The sequence below is a fragment of the Apiospora phragmitis genome, assembly GCF_038363925.1.
Source record: "Apiospora phragmitis strain CBS 135458 chromosome Unknown utg000002l:1.0-5516284.0:1.0-5523493.0, whole genome shotgun sequence".
Lineage (NCBI taxonomy): Eukaryota > Fungi > Ascomycota > Sordariomycetes > Amphisphaeriales > Apiosporaceae > Apiospora > Apiospora phragmitis.
The window spans coordinates 930,253-945,667 of record NW_027117400.1 but is presented as its reverse complement, the minus strand read 5'-3'; the positions used below and the strand labels follow the sequence as shown (position 1 = coordinate 945,667).

At 55.0% G+C, this 15,415-nt stretch overlaps 4 protein-coding genes across 4 annotated transcripts; 2 read left to right on the top strand and 2 right to left on the bottom strand.

The window, feature by feature from the left end:
* Positions 1–578: 578 nt before the first annotated feature.
* On the top strand, positions 579–2,040 carry PG994_001132 (uncharacterized protein; the record flags this gene model as incomplete). Its single annotated transcript, XM_066852541.1, has 3 exons — positions 579–718; positions 795–1,026; positions 1,162–2,040. The coding sequence occupies 3 exons, from the start codon at positions 579–581 to the stop codon at positions 2,038–2,040; spliced, it is 1,251 nt and encodes a 416-aa protein (XP_066720682.1).
* A 647-nt stretch (positions 2,041–2,687) lies between these two features.
* PG994_001131 (uncharacterized protein) lies at positions 2,688–6,436 on the bottom strand (the record flags this gene model as incomplete). The annotated part of the gene is made up of 2 exons (XM_066852540.1): positions 2,688–3,398; positions 3,446–6,436. The coding sequence occupies 2 exons, from the start codon at positions 6,434–6,436 to the stop codon at positions 2,688–2,690; spliced, it is 3,702 nt and encodes a 1,233-aa protein (XP_066720681.1).
* Positions 6,437–8,096: 1,660 nt separating this feature from the next.
* On the bottom strand, positions 8,097–10,087 carry PG994_001130 (BSD domain-containing protein; the record flags this gene model as incomplete). The annotated part of the gene is made up of 6 exons (XM_066852539.1): positions 8,097–8,567; positions 8,606–8,963; positions 9,049–9,146; positions 9,217–9,703; positions 9,760–9,889; positions 9,943–10,087. The coding sequence occupies 6 exons, from the start codon at positions 10,085–10,087 to the stop codon at positions 8,097–8,099; spliced, it is 1,689 nt and encodes a 562-aa protein (XP_066720680.1).
* A 2,110-nt stretch (positions 10,088–12,197) lies between these two features.
* PG994_001129 (Oxoglutarate dehydrogenase) lies at positions 12,198–15,332 on the top strand (the record flags this gene model as incomplete). The annotated part of the gene is made up of 5 exons (XM_066852538.1): positions 12,198–13,631; positions 13,672–13,797; positions 13,859–14,328; positions 14,363–14,724; positions 14,788–15,332. 5 exons carry the CDS (start codon positions 12,198–12,200, stop codon positions 15,330–15,332), a joined length of 2,937 nt encoding a protein of 978 aa, XP_066720679.1.
* Between the last annotated feature and the right edge of the window lie 83 nt (positions 15,333–15,415).

Below are 15,415 nucleotides of genomic sequence, written 5' to 3'. Positions count from 1 at the left end.
TTCTCCAGTCCATGACAAAAAGCGAAGTAATGTTCTTTTAGGGGCTTGTTTTGGTTCTTATAAATTATTAGAGAGAGATATAGATACCCTGAAGGGTTTCCAGTACAGGATTAGGTAGTTAATGTAATGCCAGCGAGCAAGCAGCAGCGGCTTGACTTTTGAGGCCTTTTCGAAATGTGCAGGCAGTCATTCTGTGAGTCTGTCCCTATCTATTATTCAACAGCCTGGGGGTAGAACACACTGACTCGAGTACGTGGGTGTGTCTTCTAGGTAGTATACTTAGGTTATACGTCTGGTAAATATGTAGTAAGAGAGTCACTCACAGTCACTCACCAAGTGGGTACGGCCACCGCTCCTCATCGAGACCCACCGTGCCGCTTTTACGCTTTTATAAATACCACCAACAAGTACCGACATCCATGGGAAGGAATGCATATACCGTTTGTCACATGAGAAAAGAAGCTGCACGATACCCTGCACTTAGCCGCTTCATAACAGACATACTCCCCCCCCCTCCTGCTTCCTCTTGCATAAAAGTCTTGCTGCATGCACCAGTCAAGTCAGTCAGTCAGTCAGCCATGCCACCACCGTCCCAGTCAAAGTCGCTGGATGAAATAGCCGCATCGCTTCTGGCCGACAAGGGCCTCGAGCTCGTGTCCTGCACGCCTGTCCAGTCCCTGTGGGCCGGCTATGGACACATCTGCCGGGTCCAGGCCCGGTTCCCCCCAAGGGAAGGAGGCGGAGGAGGAGGGACAACAGCAACCGCTTTTGTCGTTGGTCCTGAAATATATCAGTCCGCCAGCCGCCAAGGAGAACAGGCGGGACGATGAGGGACACCTGCGCAAGATCTTGTCGTACCAGGTCGAGCAGCATTTCTACGCACATCTCGCACCGCGGCTGTCCGAGTTTAGGAGGGGTGGTGATGGAGAGGAGGAGGAGGATGAGGAGGTAACGGTCGCCGAGTGCCTGGGCAGCGTGCACGACGGAACCACGACGGCGCTGTTGTTGCGGGATTTGCAGAGGGAGGTCCCGTCGGCTTATCAGTCGTGTTTTCAGCAGCAGCTAGAAGACTCACCAGGTCTTGAGGGGGAGGGGGAAAGGATAAAACTGATAAGCCTCCTGCTGCTGCCGCCGCCGCCGCCGATGGAAAGATGATAAGAGCGACAGCAGCAGCGTTTCCCCCTCGCCCTCGAGAAACGCGGCTTCCTGACGCCGGACCTCGTCGACGCGGCGCTGGACTGGCTGGCCGGGTTCCACGGCTTCTTCTGGCGCCCGGACCAGAAGGCCCGGTACTACGCGAACCCGGAACATCTCGTCCCTCCACCCTTGGAGTTCGTGGCCTCTTCCCAGTCAACTGGCAGCAGCAATGGAGCCCCGTCGCCAGCGGTGATCCATGGCGTTTGGCAGAACGGTGGCTACACCTACCTCGCCACGAGGCGCAGCGAGTATGCCGCCCTGGAAGACGACCGAGACAGCGAATGGAGCGAGGCTCTATGTCAAGCCGCTTCTTCTTCTTCGGGAAGATCGGTGGCCGAACAGGCAGCGTACTACGTCTCGCCAGCTCACCCCGCCACAGCCCCCTACGCGACCCTGATCCACGGCGACGTGAAATCCGAGAACATGTTTGGGCGGAGGGGCGGGTCATCACCAACAGCCTCCACGAAGACAGCCAAAGTCGCCTTCTTCGACTTCCAATACGTCGGCCTCGGCCTAGGCGTCTGCGACCTCGCCAAGCTCTTCACCTGTTCCGTGCCCGTATCTTTCTTAGTCGTGGTCTCCTCCTCCAAATCCTCCTTTCCGTCTACCCTAAGCATGCAAGAAGGCGAAGAGGCCCTCCTGCGACGCTACCTGACCCGCCTCGAAGCCGTATCGGGCAAAGCCTACCCGTGGGACGTCTTCGTGGCGCACTGGGAGGCCGCGCTGGTGGATTGGCTGCGGTTCCAGGCGAGCTGGGGGTTCTGGGGCAATACGCAATGGCTCGAGGCGCGGGTCCGGGATATAATTTCGCGGAGGAAGGCGGAGGGCTGGGGGGAGCCTTGAAAGTGTTTTACGATAGATAGACGGTGACGTAGAAAGACAAGAACTAGAAGATATTATAGACGGTTTTCAACAACTCAACCATTCATCCTATACCGCGGCCCTTTCCACAATACTAAGCAACAATGCCATATCACTAGGAATTGGAACGACAAAAGCAGCTTCTACTTTCTTATTACAGCCAGAAATGGCGCATCTTCTTCCATTGAATTCATACTATCACACACAAGCAATGTGTAGTGACGAAAAGCCAGTTATATATACCCCTATAATACAGTAAGACATCTCTCACGAGAGCGCCGAATCCAATCTAAGTCCCGACCCCCGGAAACCAGTTGATATATAAACGGACAAAACAAATCCCAAGTTTATTTCTTTTATACACCAAAAACCCCACTTTCCCATGTGCACTTAAAACCATCCTCTCGCTCTCTATGTACGCAACCGGCAGCGCCGATGATGATGACGAAACTCGATATATATGTAATGGGTGTGTAGTGTGTCAAACAAAGCAAACTGATCATCAACGGAAGTAGGCCGCCGTACTTAACTATTATTCTTCTATTCATCGTCGTCTTGATGCGTTTCAATCGTCGCTGTTGCTGTTGCTGTTGCTGTCGTTGTGAAGGGAGAGCCTCAGCACTCAGCCCTCAGCATCGGCCACAGCCCGGCCGGTCCAAAGCCGGAGCCAGCGTAGTACAGGAAGGCACTCGAGGATACCCTGAGATCCTCCCGCCCTCCACGACCTCGCGCTCCAGGACCTCCATCTCGCCCGAATCGGCCGTGCGCCGGCGTTCCAAGACCCACCGCGGCTCGTCGCCTCCTCCCTCTTCTCTGGTGTACGAGATCGAGTCGGCGCTGCCCTTGTGCCGGTGGTCCATGCCACCCGCCGGCCGCTGCTGCGACGGCACCCCGGGCTTGGAACTGCTCGTCAAGGTTGAGGAGTAGTCGGCGGCAGGAAGCGGCGACGGCTTCAACCCCGCGCTCGCGGCGCTGGCGCGGTCGTCCAGGTCCTCCGCGTCGTCGTCCGCCTCCTCGTCTTCCAGCACGGGCGGGAATATCGTGGGTGGTAGTGGTGGGGGAGGAGGCGAGAACAGCGGCTGCGGAATAGCCGAAGGCACGGGGCCTGCCGCCGAGTTCGGGTTCGTGCCCCCCATCGCCGTCGCCGGGTTCAACGGCGGCAACGGCGGGACGGCAGCAGAATTGTTGGGGAACATAGGGATGGACATGGTGAGCGTCGGGCTGCCTGACCCGCTCGCGGCGCCCGACTCGGCGCTCTGGCTCCAGACCGAGAAGGCTGAGTTTTTCCGGCCGTACATGTCGTGGCTGGGGATCTGCTCCGCCCCTCGGGACTCCAGGGACTCCCAACGTCGTTACGATCACTGGGGGATCCGTCCCGCGAGCTCACGAGCGAGGCTTGGGAGTCGCCCCAGGCCTTGGACCGCAAGCGCAGCAGGGCCGACAGGGACATGTTGTCGTCGTCGGCCATCATGGCGAGCTGGGCCAAGCCGGGGCTTTGCAACGACGAGAGTTCCCGGTTCGTCGTGCTATTGGGGGACATGAGACTCATGATCGAATTGCGATTGGAGTATTCCGACCGCTCCGTGATAGGGGTCAGGTTCGGCTCCCGAGAGATCAAATGTCCAGACTTGGAACGCGCCAAGCCATTGTTCGAGCCGAAGAAGCCCCCGTAAAAGGGATCCGTGTCACTTCCCGGGTTCGTATTACGGTGTGGTATCGGCTGAGCGGGGGCGGCGTAGAAACCGAACTCCTGCCCATACCAGCCGTCAGAGTCATGGGCCAGTGCGCTTGCGTTCGCTTCGGCGATAATGGCGTCGTCATCTAGCTCATAATCGTCGAGACCGTTGCCAAACCCGTCATCAAAGCCATCATCAAATTCATAGTCGTCGAAGGAATCGATGTTGGCGTTGGACTGGTCAGATCCGGAAGTCGTTGGCGAAGTAATGGTCACATCGGCTGGTGGTGGCGGGTCCGAATCTCGACGGAATTTGCCCGAGGCGGCGGCCTTGTGTGCAGCAGCGGCCAACGCTGCTTGGTAGGCTGCCATATTGTTCGATTCTGTGGTGACACACTCCGGGTTTGGCTGGTCGGGTCCGTCAGGTGAACTCTTCTCATTATCAGCTTGGTTGCCAATTGGCAATGGCTCCTCCTGTTTGGGCACGACGCTCACGGAGGTATGCGCGGTTGATTGAGTGATCGCAGATGCTCCGGAAAGCCGCGAGGTTACATCGTCAGATTCTCGTTTAGCTTGTTCTTCGGCAGCTTGTCTACGAGCAAGTGCATTTGCGAACACTCCAGGTAGCGGCCTGCCGTATTGATCGGTATCCTCCAAGTCAAACAAGGCCTCGTCAATCGCGAGACCGTCACCTTCTCCTTCGAGGCCGGCACCGCCGAAATAAAGTTCGTCATCAGGCTGGAGAGGTGCTGAAACAGGTGCTGGAACAGTTTCTGGGACAGGATTCTCTTTCTGTTGGTTTTGCTGTGGTGATGACCGGTCCGAATCGTGGATAGCAGCATCTAACCCCTGGATCCCAAGTCCGGTCGGGCTGTCGCCGCTGCGCAGTGCTTGGGACACCGGGGAATGGGGTTGCGAGGGCTGAGGAGCCTGGATAGAGGCCTGAGAAAGTCTGTTGTTGATATCTGATGTTCCTTGTGTCATGGCGAACCCAATGATGTTTCCCTCGGCATCTCTTGGCGTAGTTGCCATGAGGGGATCCTGGGGACTGGCCAAGTTGGAATGAGGGTTGGACCGTTGGAAAACGAAGCCTGCGAAATTATCCTGGTCATTATCGGGATCGTACTCCTCCACTGGCTCTTCGTAAATGTCCTCTTCCTCTTCGTCATAGTCGGCGTTGACTCCCGGGATCCTCTCCTCCAAGCCGTCATCGTAGTCCAGGTCGTCATACTCGAAGGGATCCTCGTCAAACTCATCGAAGCGCGAGTCCCGGTGGCCAGGGATATCTGGCTGCTTGTCCTGTTCCCTTTGCCGATGCCTTTCTTCCAGGAGCTTTTCGGCATTCGCGGCCCCCATCATGTCGAAGCTGAACCTCGACGATGTGCTCTTCATATGTCTTGGTAAAGCGCTGAGCACATCTTTGCTGGACATGCCTGACAGGTTCCGCGACAACGTCGAGATAGACGACGGTACAGAGCTCTTCCTCCGCATCTCCTGCGGATCCATCAAAGTTATTCGTCGGGAGGCGCTGGCGGACACTGTACTGGACATACTTTCGCCCTGCATTGCAGGTGCACCGTCGACGGACACGGGGCGGCGCGAACGTATTGACACAGATGATCGTCCAGACTGTTCGCGGTCATCCTTGGGCGGGACAGGCGGTGCTGGCCGTTGTGGTGGCGACATGTCATCTTTGCTGGGTAGTGAAGCATCGGGCACTGCTTTCTCGGTTGGGACCATGGGGCTCACGCTGTTCGATACGGGCTTCTTGGGGCGCGGAGCACTGAAGTCGTGAACCTTGGTACCCCGGATAGGTTCATATGAATTTTTCCCGCGGTCGTTGAGCAGTGACAATGATAGGTCCGGTATGTTCTGGCTCGTTTTCCTCCTCATAAGCAAGGTCGACATGGGGTTCTTGAGAAATGGGAGACCCTTCTTCCCCTTCGGCGGCGGCGGCGGCGGGTCTTGGGCCATGCTTTGGTTCGAAGATGGGGGTGGTTCCATCGTTATCCGTGCACCCTGCGGACGCTTCCCGGTGTTATTATTATGTTGAAGATGTGTTGGCGACACGAATGAGCCCACATTGCTTGATCGGAGGGGCGGTCTTCCCGGCGGACTTGTCACGGCCGAGGCGATATTGGGCCTGGATGAGTTCCTGCTGTCTAGCGAGTAGCTCGGGCTTCTCTCCGAGGGACCAGGCCTGGGGCTTGCGACGGTGGCGGCGGCAGCAGCAGCATCTTGTTCGCGGCGGTACTTCAGCCCTCCCAGGAAGCCAGTGTGCTCGTTGGACGGTGATCGAACGGGCGGCCGAGGTTCTTCCCGGGGCTGAGAATCCGGGTCGCCCACATAGACCGAGTATACGGATTCCGAGTATTCCGTTTCGGAAACAGAGGCCACTCGGGCTATCGGGGGCAGGCTGGGCGGCGCTTGGGACGGCGGCGGCGGCGGCGGTGCTTGCTGAGGCTGCGGCGGCGCAGGAGGAGGCGGCGGAGAGGTCAACGAGGGCGATTGCGGACGAGCTTGGGCCTGTTGGCTCGGGGGCCCCGAGGTGGACGATCGGGGGCGAATGTCGGGCGCGGGCACGCTGCTGTCGTCGGGTACGAGCTGGGGCGGCCGGACGTCCCAGGAGGAGGCGTTGCTGTCGGGGATGGGCGAGGAGGGATTGGACGGGCCCCGTCGATGGAAGCGCAGATGTGACAACATGATTTTTTTTTTTGACCGAACTTTAGATGGCCACACCCCTCCTGACTCAAGAATGCGCTCGTGCCCGTCAGAGGACGTCAGTCACTGGCAACGGAATGCGACCGACTTAGATGGCGGTCCCAGGAACAAACCGTTGCGCCGGGCTACGCGCAGGAGGCTCCTTGAATTGTTGGGGTGTTGTTTTTCTTTGTCTATTGTCCACGTTGGTCGTCGTTCATCCAGCGACCAGTAGGCGCAACATGGTGAATCAGCCGGGTTGGTAGGGTAGCGACTGCCGGGCCCGATAAGAGAGCAGAGCAGAGCAGGATTTGGAGACGAGTGAGTCTATGAGTGAGGAATGGAAGTTGTTCAATGTTCGTTCGTATTCCCGAGGAGCGCACGGCGTTGGCGGGCTAGCTAAGCTACTGACTGTGCTGCAAAAAAACCAATACGAGGCAAGCAGGTTGTTCAATGTTATTCTCTGATTGATCGGCCTAGCAGCGTTCCTTGTGATTTGTTGCCCAATTAATTGGTGTTACATCTTAACAGACCCCAATCCTTGGAAGGTGGCTTCTGGTTGCTGCGAGTGAGTCTGCCCGGTCTGCTTTTAGTACCGTCAGCACAACCTAAACAGCCAACGGGCTTCAGCCATGGTCCACTGTTTACCCTGCCCGTGCACCCCACCCGCCGACCCTTCCAGTGGGTTGGAATAAGGTGCTTGCTAGGTGCTGGCTTGGTGCTGTAGCTTTCCATCAGATCCCATTCGACGATTTGATCCTTGGACTCCTGACGTGACCACCACGACATACCCGTTGTTCGTCTCATCTGGGAGTTCTGAAACTTTGACTCTCTCTGCAGTCGATCTTCAGTGTCTCTCGCTCTCGACCATCATGGTGAGCAATGGCCAAAAGGACCGGTTGACTCAGCTGTGTGTGTTCAATATCGATGTGCGCTATCATAGCACTCGATCCGATTGATCCACAGCGGTGCAGCATGACGCGGCTCACAAGCTCAGGGATTTGTGGAGTTGCACGTTGGGTTGTGATGTGATAGACTCCTCCCTTATCCCTCCAGCCGCACGTCAACGACATACGTGGATGCTACTATGTTTTAGCCGTGTTTTGAGCGGTATCTACCGGCGACAGATCCCTCGCAATGTGTGCCGAATACAACACCTGGTCAATGGGTGTACGATAGATTGCTGCATTGCGGTTAAGAGCCCAAGGTAGCCTGCTTTGTCGGATCATATTAGCACTTCTTCTTTCCTGTCCGTAGCATGCTCCGACTTGGTGCTCTGACGCTCACCCTTTCGAGATTTTACTCGGGTCGTGTACTAGAAGGGTGGTTATAGATCTATGTCGACAGATATCCTACAGGTGAGCAGTACATCGTTAGGAGCTATAAATTCAGATCGAATTCCTTTGCTGGTGTTGTCGCATGATCTCACATCAGGTCTTGTAAGAGATGATAATATATACCATACTTCCATTGAAAAGCTGGTCACTTCAGATGAATCTATGTGCGAGCGAGCGAGCGCTCTAATAACCCCCTTGCTTGGCAAATTGGGCACCCCCTATATCCTGTCACTATTATACAAAGCAGTAAAAAAAGACCAAAGCGCTTCGAGCATAATACGAGCCCTAGAGTCCTGTTGTACCACATGACAACGTGGCGCTTTTTGCTAGGCTTCTGTGCTCGCCTGAATCCCTTCGGCCGCGAGGGCCTTTTGGTACGCAGCGATGGCAGTGTCCAGTGATTTGACTACTGGGCCCATCAGCTTCACGACGGCGTCTTTCCCGCCACGGACAGCATTGGTATTCAGCTTTCGCTTCTTACCTGTTCGCTGGTAGATCTGCCGGATCTCTTCCTTCTTCCGCTCGATCTCCTGCTCTCTCGCCTTCTGCGCCTCGACAGCCACGACGTTGATCCGCTCCTTAGACCGCTTGAGCGACTCCAGCAGATATCCGAGCTCGGCAGCCCTGTCGGGATCGCCAGAGAGGAAGGCTGACCAGAACTGATGTAAGAACTCCATCGTAGTCGCATGTGTTAGATTACATTTGGCAGCAACCTCGGCGGGCAAGCCCATCGGTGTCGTTTCATCTGATGAGTGGCCAAACATTTGTGCCCGCCGTTGCAGAATGCTTTCCAGTATCTGCTTTTGAGCTGCCTTGCGTGCCCCCGAGATCCTACATGTGCCTTCTTCTTTTTTTCATCGTCGTCGCTGTCACTTTCGTCATTGATGCTCAGGGAGGCTTGGAAGTCAACCCCACCCGCACCATCGTCACGCAGCAAACCCAGGTCACCCTGGACATGCTTCAACAGCTTCGTAGGGTTTTGCTTAGCAAAGATCTCTTCGGCCGCGGATGCAGCATTAGCCTGGTTGGAGAAGAACTGGCTTTGCTCTTTGATGTTCAGGATGATCTTGGACTCTTCGGCTTCAGCGCGCAGATCGCGCAAGGCTAGCTGATTGTAGATGTCGTCCGAGCCAGCAGAGTCGGCGGGACCGCTGTCGGCTGCCGAGACATTCGCCAGCATCTTTCCACTTATGCTATTGAGAGTGGGTATAATGGGTACATCCTGCCGGCCTCTTGGCCGCATCTCATGATCCTTCCGGTTGCCGCCCTTGGATCCACCTTGGTTTCTCCTCATTGCCCTCAATATCAATGATATGGGGAACATGCTGACTCAGGAGCTTGCTGGAGAAAGCAGTGATGTCTTCATACTCGTCATACTTGTCGAATACCCTATCGGTAGCTTCCAACCCAGTGGCACGCTCGCCCTGAGAAGCTTCGACAACTTACTAGGAAGAACCGCTCCCAGAATTCGCCTTCACTGAGCGGCGGCACATTTTCGTTATAAATCTTCTTCACTAGCGGGTGTTGGTCGAAAATCATCCGGACTTGCTCCACGGTGATGTTGAGTTTCATTGTGTTGGGCTTGTCCGGTTCGGTGCTTTGTTCAATGATCGGTTTTACCGTCGCAAGAACATTGTACGGCCCTTTCTTCTGGCTGCGCTCAATAGCATGGGCTCGAAGCAGATTGATGCGTGTCGACCAGAACTGCATGTTGAAAACCGCATCCGACATTGACTCGGGTTTTGTGGCTCGTCCTTCCATATACATCTGGTGAAGGCTCCTGTCTGTTTTCATCAAGGACTGCTGGAGTTCGATGTCCATTTTGAGCTGCGCATCGTCAAAGAAGCGAGCAGAAGCCGGCTTAGAGTTGACCGCACTCGCAAAGGCCATAGAGCCCGAGGCGCTACCGCCTGCGCCGGCAGGCCGTGGCACACTTGGATCATTGGCCTTGTATTCGGCCAGAAGCCGCGACAGCAAGTCCTTCAATACATTCGCTTCCCCCTCGGGTCGGTTGGTGAGTTGAAGTGGAAAAGATACGAGACTGGCTCTGCACCTTCTTTTGCCTTCTCGAAAATCTTCAGCATGACCTTGGCCGCAGTGTCAGGCGTCTGCTGGAGATCTGTTATTTGGCATTAGCAGTATTCCTATCCTTGAAGGTCGTCCTCATCATACTGGTAACATTGGAAATAGCCAATGTGATGCCAGGAGGACCGCTCGGATTGGCCTGCGGGGTCCATATGATCGTCTTTTGATCGTCGGTAACTGTGAGAATGCCGTCCTTCTTTTTGTATGCCGCAGTACCTCGCGGGATGGCCATGTTGATGATTGCGCAATCAACAGGTTACGACAGGCAGGAGATTATGTTAGATGATGAATTGTGACGACGAAGTGAACTGTCCTGGCTTGATTGTGTCGGAACGTCAACCTTCCGACTTTATCACACACGAGCGCACCTTTCCGGAGAAATGAGCTCCAGACTTCATTCAGGCCTCAGCGCTGACCCCGTCAGCATGCGAGAGGAAGTTGCGCTGCGTCGGTTTCTACGATAAGCGAGCGACTGTCTATCACAAACCGGTCTATAACAATAACAAATCAGTTCAGACTGATGCGAAATGACTCCAGAATGCGAGCTTCTTACGGTCGCAAGAAAGGGATAGTGTTGTTTTAGGTTCATCGTCAAGCTTCCGCTTTGTTCTGGCACGCCGCATGATATAATGACTTTGAGGAAAGCTTGAGCCACATGTGCATCCAAGCACCTGCAACTAGGCAGCCACAGCCACAACCAATCGCCCCATTCATTTACCCGTTAGGCCTGACGTGTCGATTACTTGCATAAGTAAGTTCTACAATGCATGTGGCTGGCCTGGCTGGAATTCAATCATCGGGATCAATGCGGTCAGAAGCCAACCAGCCAACCCAAAATAGTGGTGGGTTTTTTGACAGATGTCATCGCCACCTTCTCCAGTCTTTGCCTCAGCAGAGTCGGAGCTGAGCTGTCCTTGCCCCGTCCCAAGCCGCCCAAATTGCCTAGGGTTCTCCAGCTTGCCGAAAAGTCTATCTACCGAAGATCCTGGGTGCATTGAGAACCCTCCATTGATTGATTCACTCACAGCAACGAAATATAAATGTATCGCCAATGGCAAAGGTGAAGCTTTGAGGCTTTCTTGGAGTCCTTCTAGGAGGGTACGGGTTCCTGAAGGAATATCGAATTGACTGTTGGCACTTCGCAAACTATCACTTTACATGCATTCTCCCGGCTGAAACATTACGTCGATGTGCAGACATTTGGAGATGCCAAGGCAAAATTCCAACCCGCCAGGGTGCATAGATCCGTAAACAACTGGCAGTTGAGTTACCGCTCTAAACAGCACATGTCGGAGATTGACCGGGTCTAGCTATTTCTAGCTTGTTGATGCTATTTGGAGGTGCATGCAAGTCAAGCACAGCATGCTCAAACGAGGCCTTTCGGCTTTTGTTTCGCGATGCTGGGCCGGGACTCTCGGGACTCTCGTGGTATCTTGTAGGGAGCTAGCAGCGCTTTTCTGGACCAGCAAGCCGACATTCCCCTGGTCGCAGAAGTGGTCCTTCCCCTTGTTCACGGTAGTTACAAAATTCTTACCTAATTGCATAACCGAGGCGGTTGGTAGCCCGGCAATACGCGGAGTGCCTTGAAAACTCTAGGGCTATGGCTTTATTGGTCGGGTGAATGGAGGGGAGAAAGAGGTCTGACAGATAGGTAAGGAGGTAGGTACATGTGTTGATATACTTCTATGCTCTATGCAGTCAGGCAACAATGGATAGTAAGATGCGAGACACTTTTGACGGGCACAGAATATAGTGCGTGCGCATTGTGAATGCGTATGTACGTGTGCAAGCAAGCAATTAAAACGTGTATTGACATCTTGACGCATCAAAGGGGTTATTGTGTAGAAGATGCACTGCTCATAGTTGCCGGTGCGGTAAGTATGAGAGGAGAGGCTAACCGTACAGAATGGAGGCCAACATGGAGTTTGCAGGGGGGCATGGCTGTTCGGGCCCTGTGACAGGGTAGTCGCGACTTTTTCTGCAGCTACTTGTTTCCCATGACTTGTTCTACGATTCTTTTAGGCCCTTTTCTCTTCCTAAAGGCCTCAACGTCACCAATTCCCACGAGACTTACTCCGCCGCTCATTTCTCTTTCCTCGTTTCAATCCCGTTTCTTTCGAGAAAAGGAGGGTTGGAGCTTGCAGGTACGGAGTATTTTTGCCCAGTATCATAATCCCTACTCTGGTTTGCTGCTTTCATGAGGCCAGCATCCATCCGCCATAATTCCCTCCACCATAAATAACTCGTCACAGCTTGTTGCAAGCATAGCCTGGTGCCATGCTCAGCAGCTCCATTCGCAGATCTGGCTGCCAGCTCCTAAGAGCTAGCAGCCAGAGCGCACGATGCGCTGCTCAGAGCTCCAGAAGCTTTTCTCTCGCCTCGGCCCGCCGCCCCCTCGCCCTGTCGACGGCTTCCGCCCAGCGACGACATGCCTGGCCCAGGCCTCGAGTCCGGACCCCAGCGACAACTTCCTCTCTGGCAGCACTGCCAACTATATCGATGAGATGTACATGCAATGGAAGGAAGATCCCCAGAGCGTCCACGTCTCATGGCAGGTATACTTCAAAAACATGGAGAGTGGCGACATGCCCATCTCCCAGGCCTTCACGCCACCTCCCAACCTGGTCCCTGGTGCTGCTGGCGCCACCGGCGGTGTCGTCGGCACGATCGGCCAGGGACAGGGCTCAGATGTCACCAACCACTTGAAGGTGCAATTGCTGGTACGCGCGTACCAAGCTCGCGGTCACCACAAGGCCAACATCGATCCCCTCGGCATCCGCAATGAGTCGAAAGGTTTCACCAACGTCAAGCCCAGAGAGCTGCAACTCGAACACTACCAATTCTCCGAGAAGGACCTGGATGCCGAGTATAGTCTCGGCCCTGGTATCCTGCCTAGATTCAAGCGAGATGGCCGCGAAAAGATGACTCTCCGTGAGATCATCGCCGCATGTGAAAAGATCTACTGCGGTTCCTACGGTGTCGAGTTCATCCACATCCCGGACCGAGAGAAGTGCGACTGGCTCCGAGAGCGTGTTGAGGTCCCCCAGCCCTTCAAGTACTCCATCGATGAGAAGCGACGTGTTCTCGACCGTCTAATCTGGAGCTCCAGCTTCGAGTCTTTCCTGGCCACCAAGTACCCCAACGACAAGCGTTTCGGTCTGGAAGGATGTGAAACCCTGGTCCCTGGTATGAAGGCTTTGATCGATCGCAGTGTTGATTACGGCGTTAAGGATATTGTCATTGGAATGCCGCATCGTGGTCGTCTCAACATTCTCAGCAACGTCGTCCGCAAGCCCAACGAGTCCATTTTCAGCGAGTTCGCCGGCAGTGCTGGTGGCGAGGATGAAGGTTCCGGTGATGTGAAATACCATCTGGGCATGAACTTCGAGCGTCCTACCCCCTCCGGCAAGCGTGTCCAGCTTTCTCTAGTTGCCAACCCCTCTCATTTGGAGGCCGAGGACCCCGTGGTTCTTGGAAAGACCCGAGCTATCCAGCACTACAACAACGACGAGACGACGCACCGAACTGCCATGGGTGTCCTGCTTCACGGTGATGCTGCTTTTGCTGCCCAGGGTATTGTCTACGAATGTCTCGGTTTCCACTCTCTCCCCGCCTTCTCTACCGGTGGTACTATTCACCTGGTCGTCAACAACCAGATTGGTTTCACTACCGATCCTCGATTCGCCCGATCCACCTCGTACTGCACGGATATCGCCAAAGCCATCGACGCCCCCGTCTTCCACGTCAACGCTGATGATGTCGAGGCTGTGAACTTTGTCTGCCAGTTGGCTGCCGACTGGCGTGCCGAGTTTCCAGTCCGATGTCGTTATCGACATGGTCTGCTACCGAAAGCACGGTCACAACGAGACTGACCAGCCCTCTTTCACTCAGCCTCTTATGTACAAGCGCATTTCAGAGAAGAGCCCTCAGATCAACCTCTACGTTGAGAAGCTGCTGAACGACGGCTCTTTCCTCCAAGGAGGACGTCGAGGAGCACAAGCAGTGGGTCTGGGGTATGCTCGAAGAGAGCTTTGCTAAGTCCAAGGAATACCAACCCACCTCCAAGGAGTGGACGACTTCTGCATGGAACGGCTTCAAATCTCCCAAGGAACTGGCCACTGAGATTCTTCCTCACATGCCTACTGGTGTGGACAAGAGGACGTTGGAGCACATTGGTGGAGAATTGGGCTCTGCGCCTGAGGGCTTCCATATCCACAAGAACCTGAAGCGTATTCTGCAGAACCGCTCCAAGTCTGTGCTTGAGGGTAAGAACATTGACTGGTCCACAGCCGAGGCTCTTGCCTTCGGTTCATTGGTGACTGAAGGCCACCACGTTCGTATCTCCGGTCAGGATGTCGAGCGTGGTACCTTCTCGCAGCGTCATGCTGTGCTCCATGACCAGGAGAGCGAGGATACCTACACGCCCCTGCAGCACATTAGCAAGGACCAGGGCAAGTTTGTCATTTCCAACTCGTCCCTGAGTGAATTCGGTGCTCTTGGTTTCGAGTATGGTTACTCTCTGTCATCCCCCCAACGCTCTTGTTATGTGGGAGGCCCAGTTCGGTGACTTTGCCAACAACGCTCAGTGCATTATCGATCAGTTCCTCGCTTCCGGTGAGGTGAAATGGATGCAGCGAACTGGTCTCGTCATGTCTTTGCCCCACGGCTATGACGGCCAGGGACCTGAGCACTCCTCTGGTCGTCTGGAGCGATACCTGCAACTGTCCAACGAGGATCCTCGCATCTACCCCGACGCCGAGAAGCTCCAGCGTCAGCACCAAGACTGCAACATGCAGATTGCCTACATGACAACCCCGGCCAACTTGTTCCACGTCCTGCGCAGACAAATGCACAGGCAGTTCCGCAAGCGTAAGTCTTGACCCCTCCCAAATGAATTCATTCAATGAAACAGCAGACTAACAAAAATACTAGCTTTGGTCATCTTCTTCTCCAAGTCTCTCCTGCGACACCCTCTTGCCCGCTCGAGCATTGAGGACTTCACCGGCCCTGATGCCCAGTTCCAGTGGATCATCCCCGACCCCGAGCACCAGACTGGCGCTATTAAGTCTCCTGAGGAGATTGACCGCGTGGTTATCTGCTCTGGTCAGGTGTGGGCTACTCTGTCCAAGTACCGCCAGGAGAATAAGATCGACAACGTTGCCTTCACGCGTATCGAGCAGCTTAACCCCTTCCCTTGGCAACAACTGAAGGAGAACCTCGACATGTACCCCAATGCCAAGACCATTGTTTGGTGCCAGGAGGAACCCCTGAACGCCGGTGCCTGGAGCTTCGTCCAGCCGCGTATCGAGACGCTGCTCAACAACACGCAGCACCACGACCGCAAGCACGTCATGTACGCCGGCCGCAACCCCTCGGCTTCCGTTGCTACTGGCCTGAAGTCGGTGCACCAGAAGGAGGAGCAAGACTTGCTTGAGATGGCGTTCACCGTGACGCAAGACAAGCTCAAGGGCGAGTAAGCGTGAAGAAAAGTGGGGCAACATGGGAGGTCATCTGTTGCATAGCAGTTTTCCCTACGGTCTTTCTTGTATTGTAGCATTGT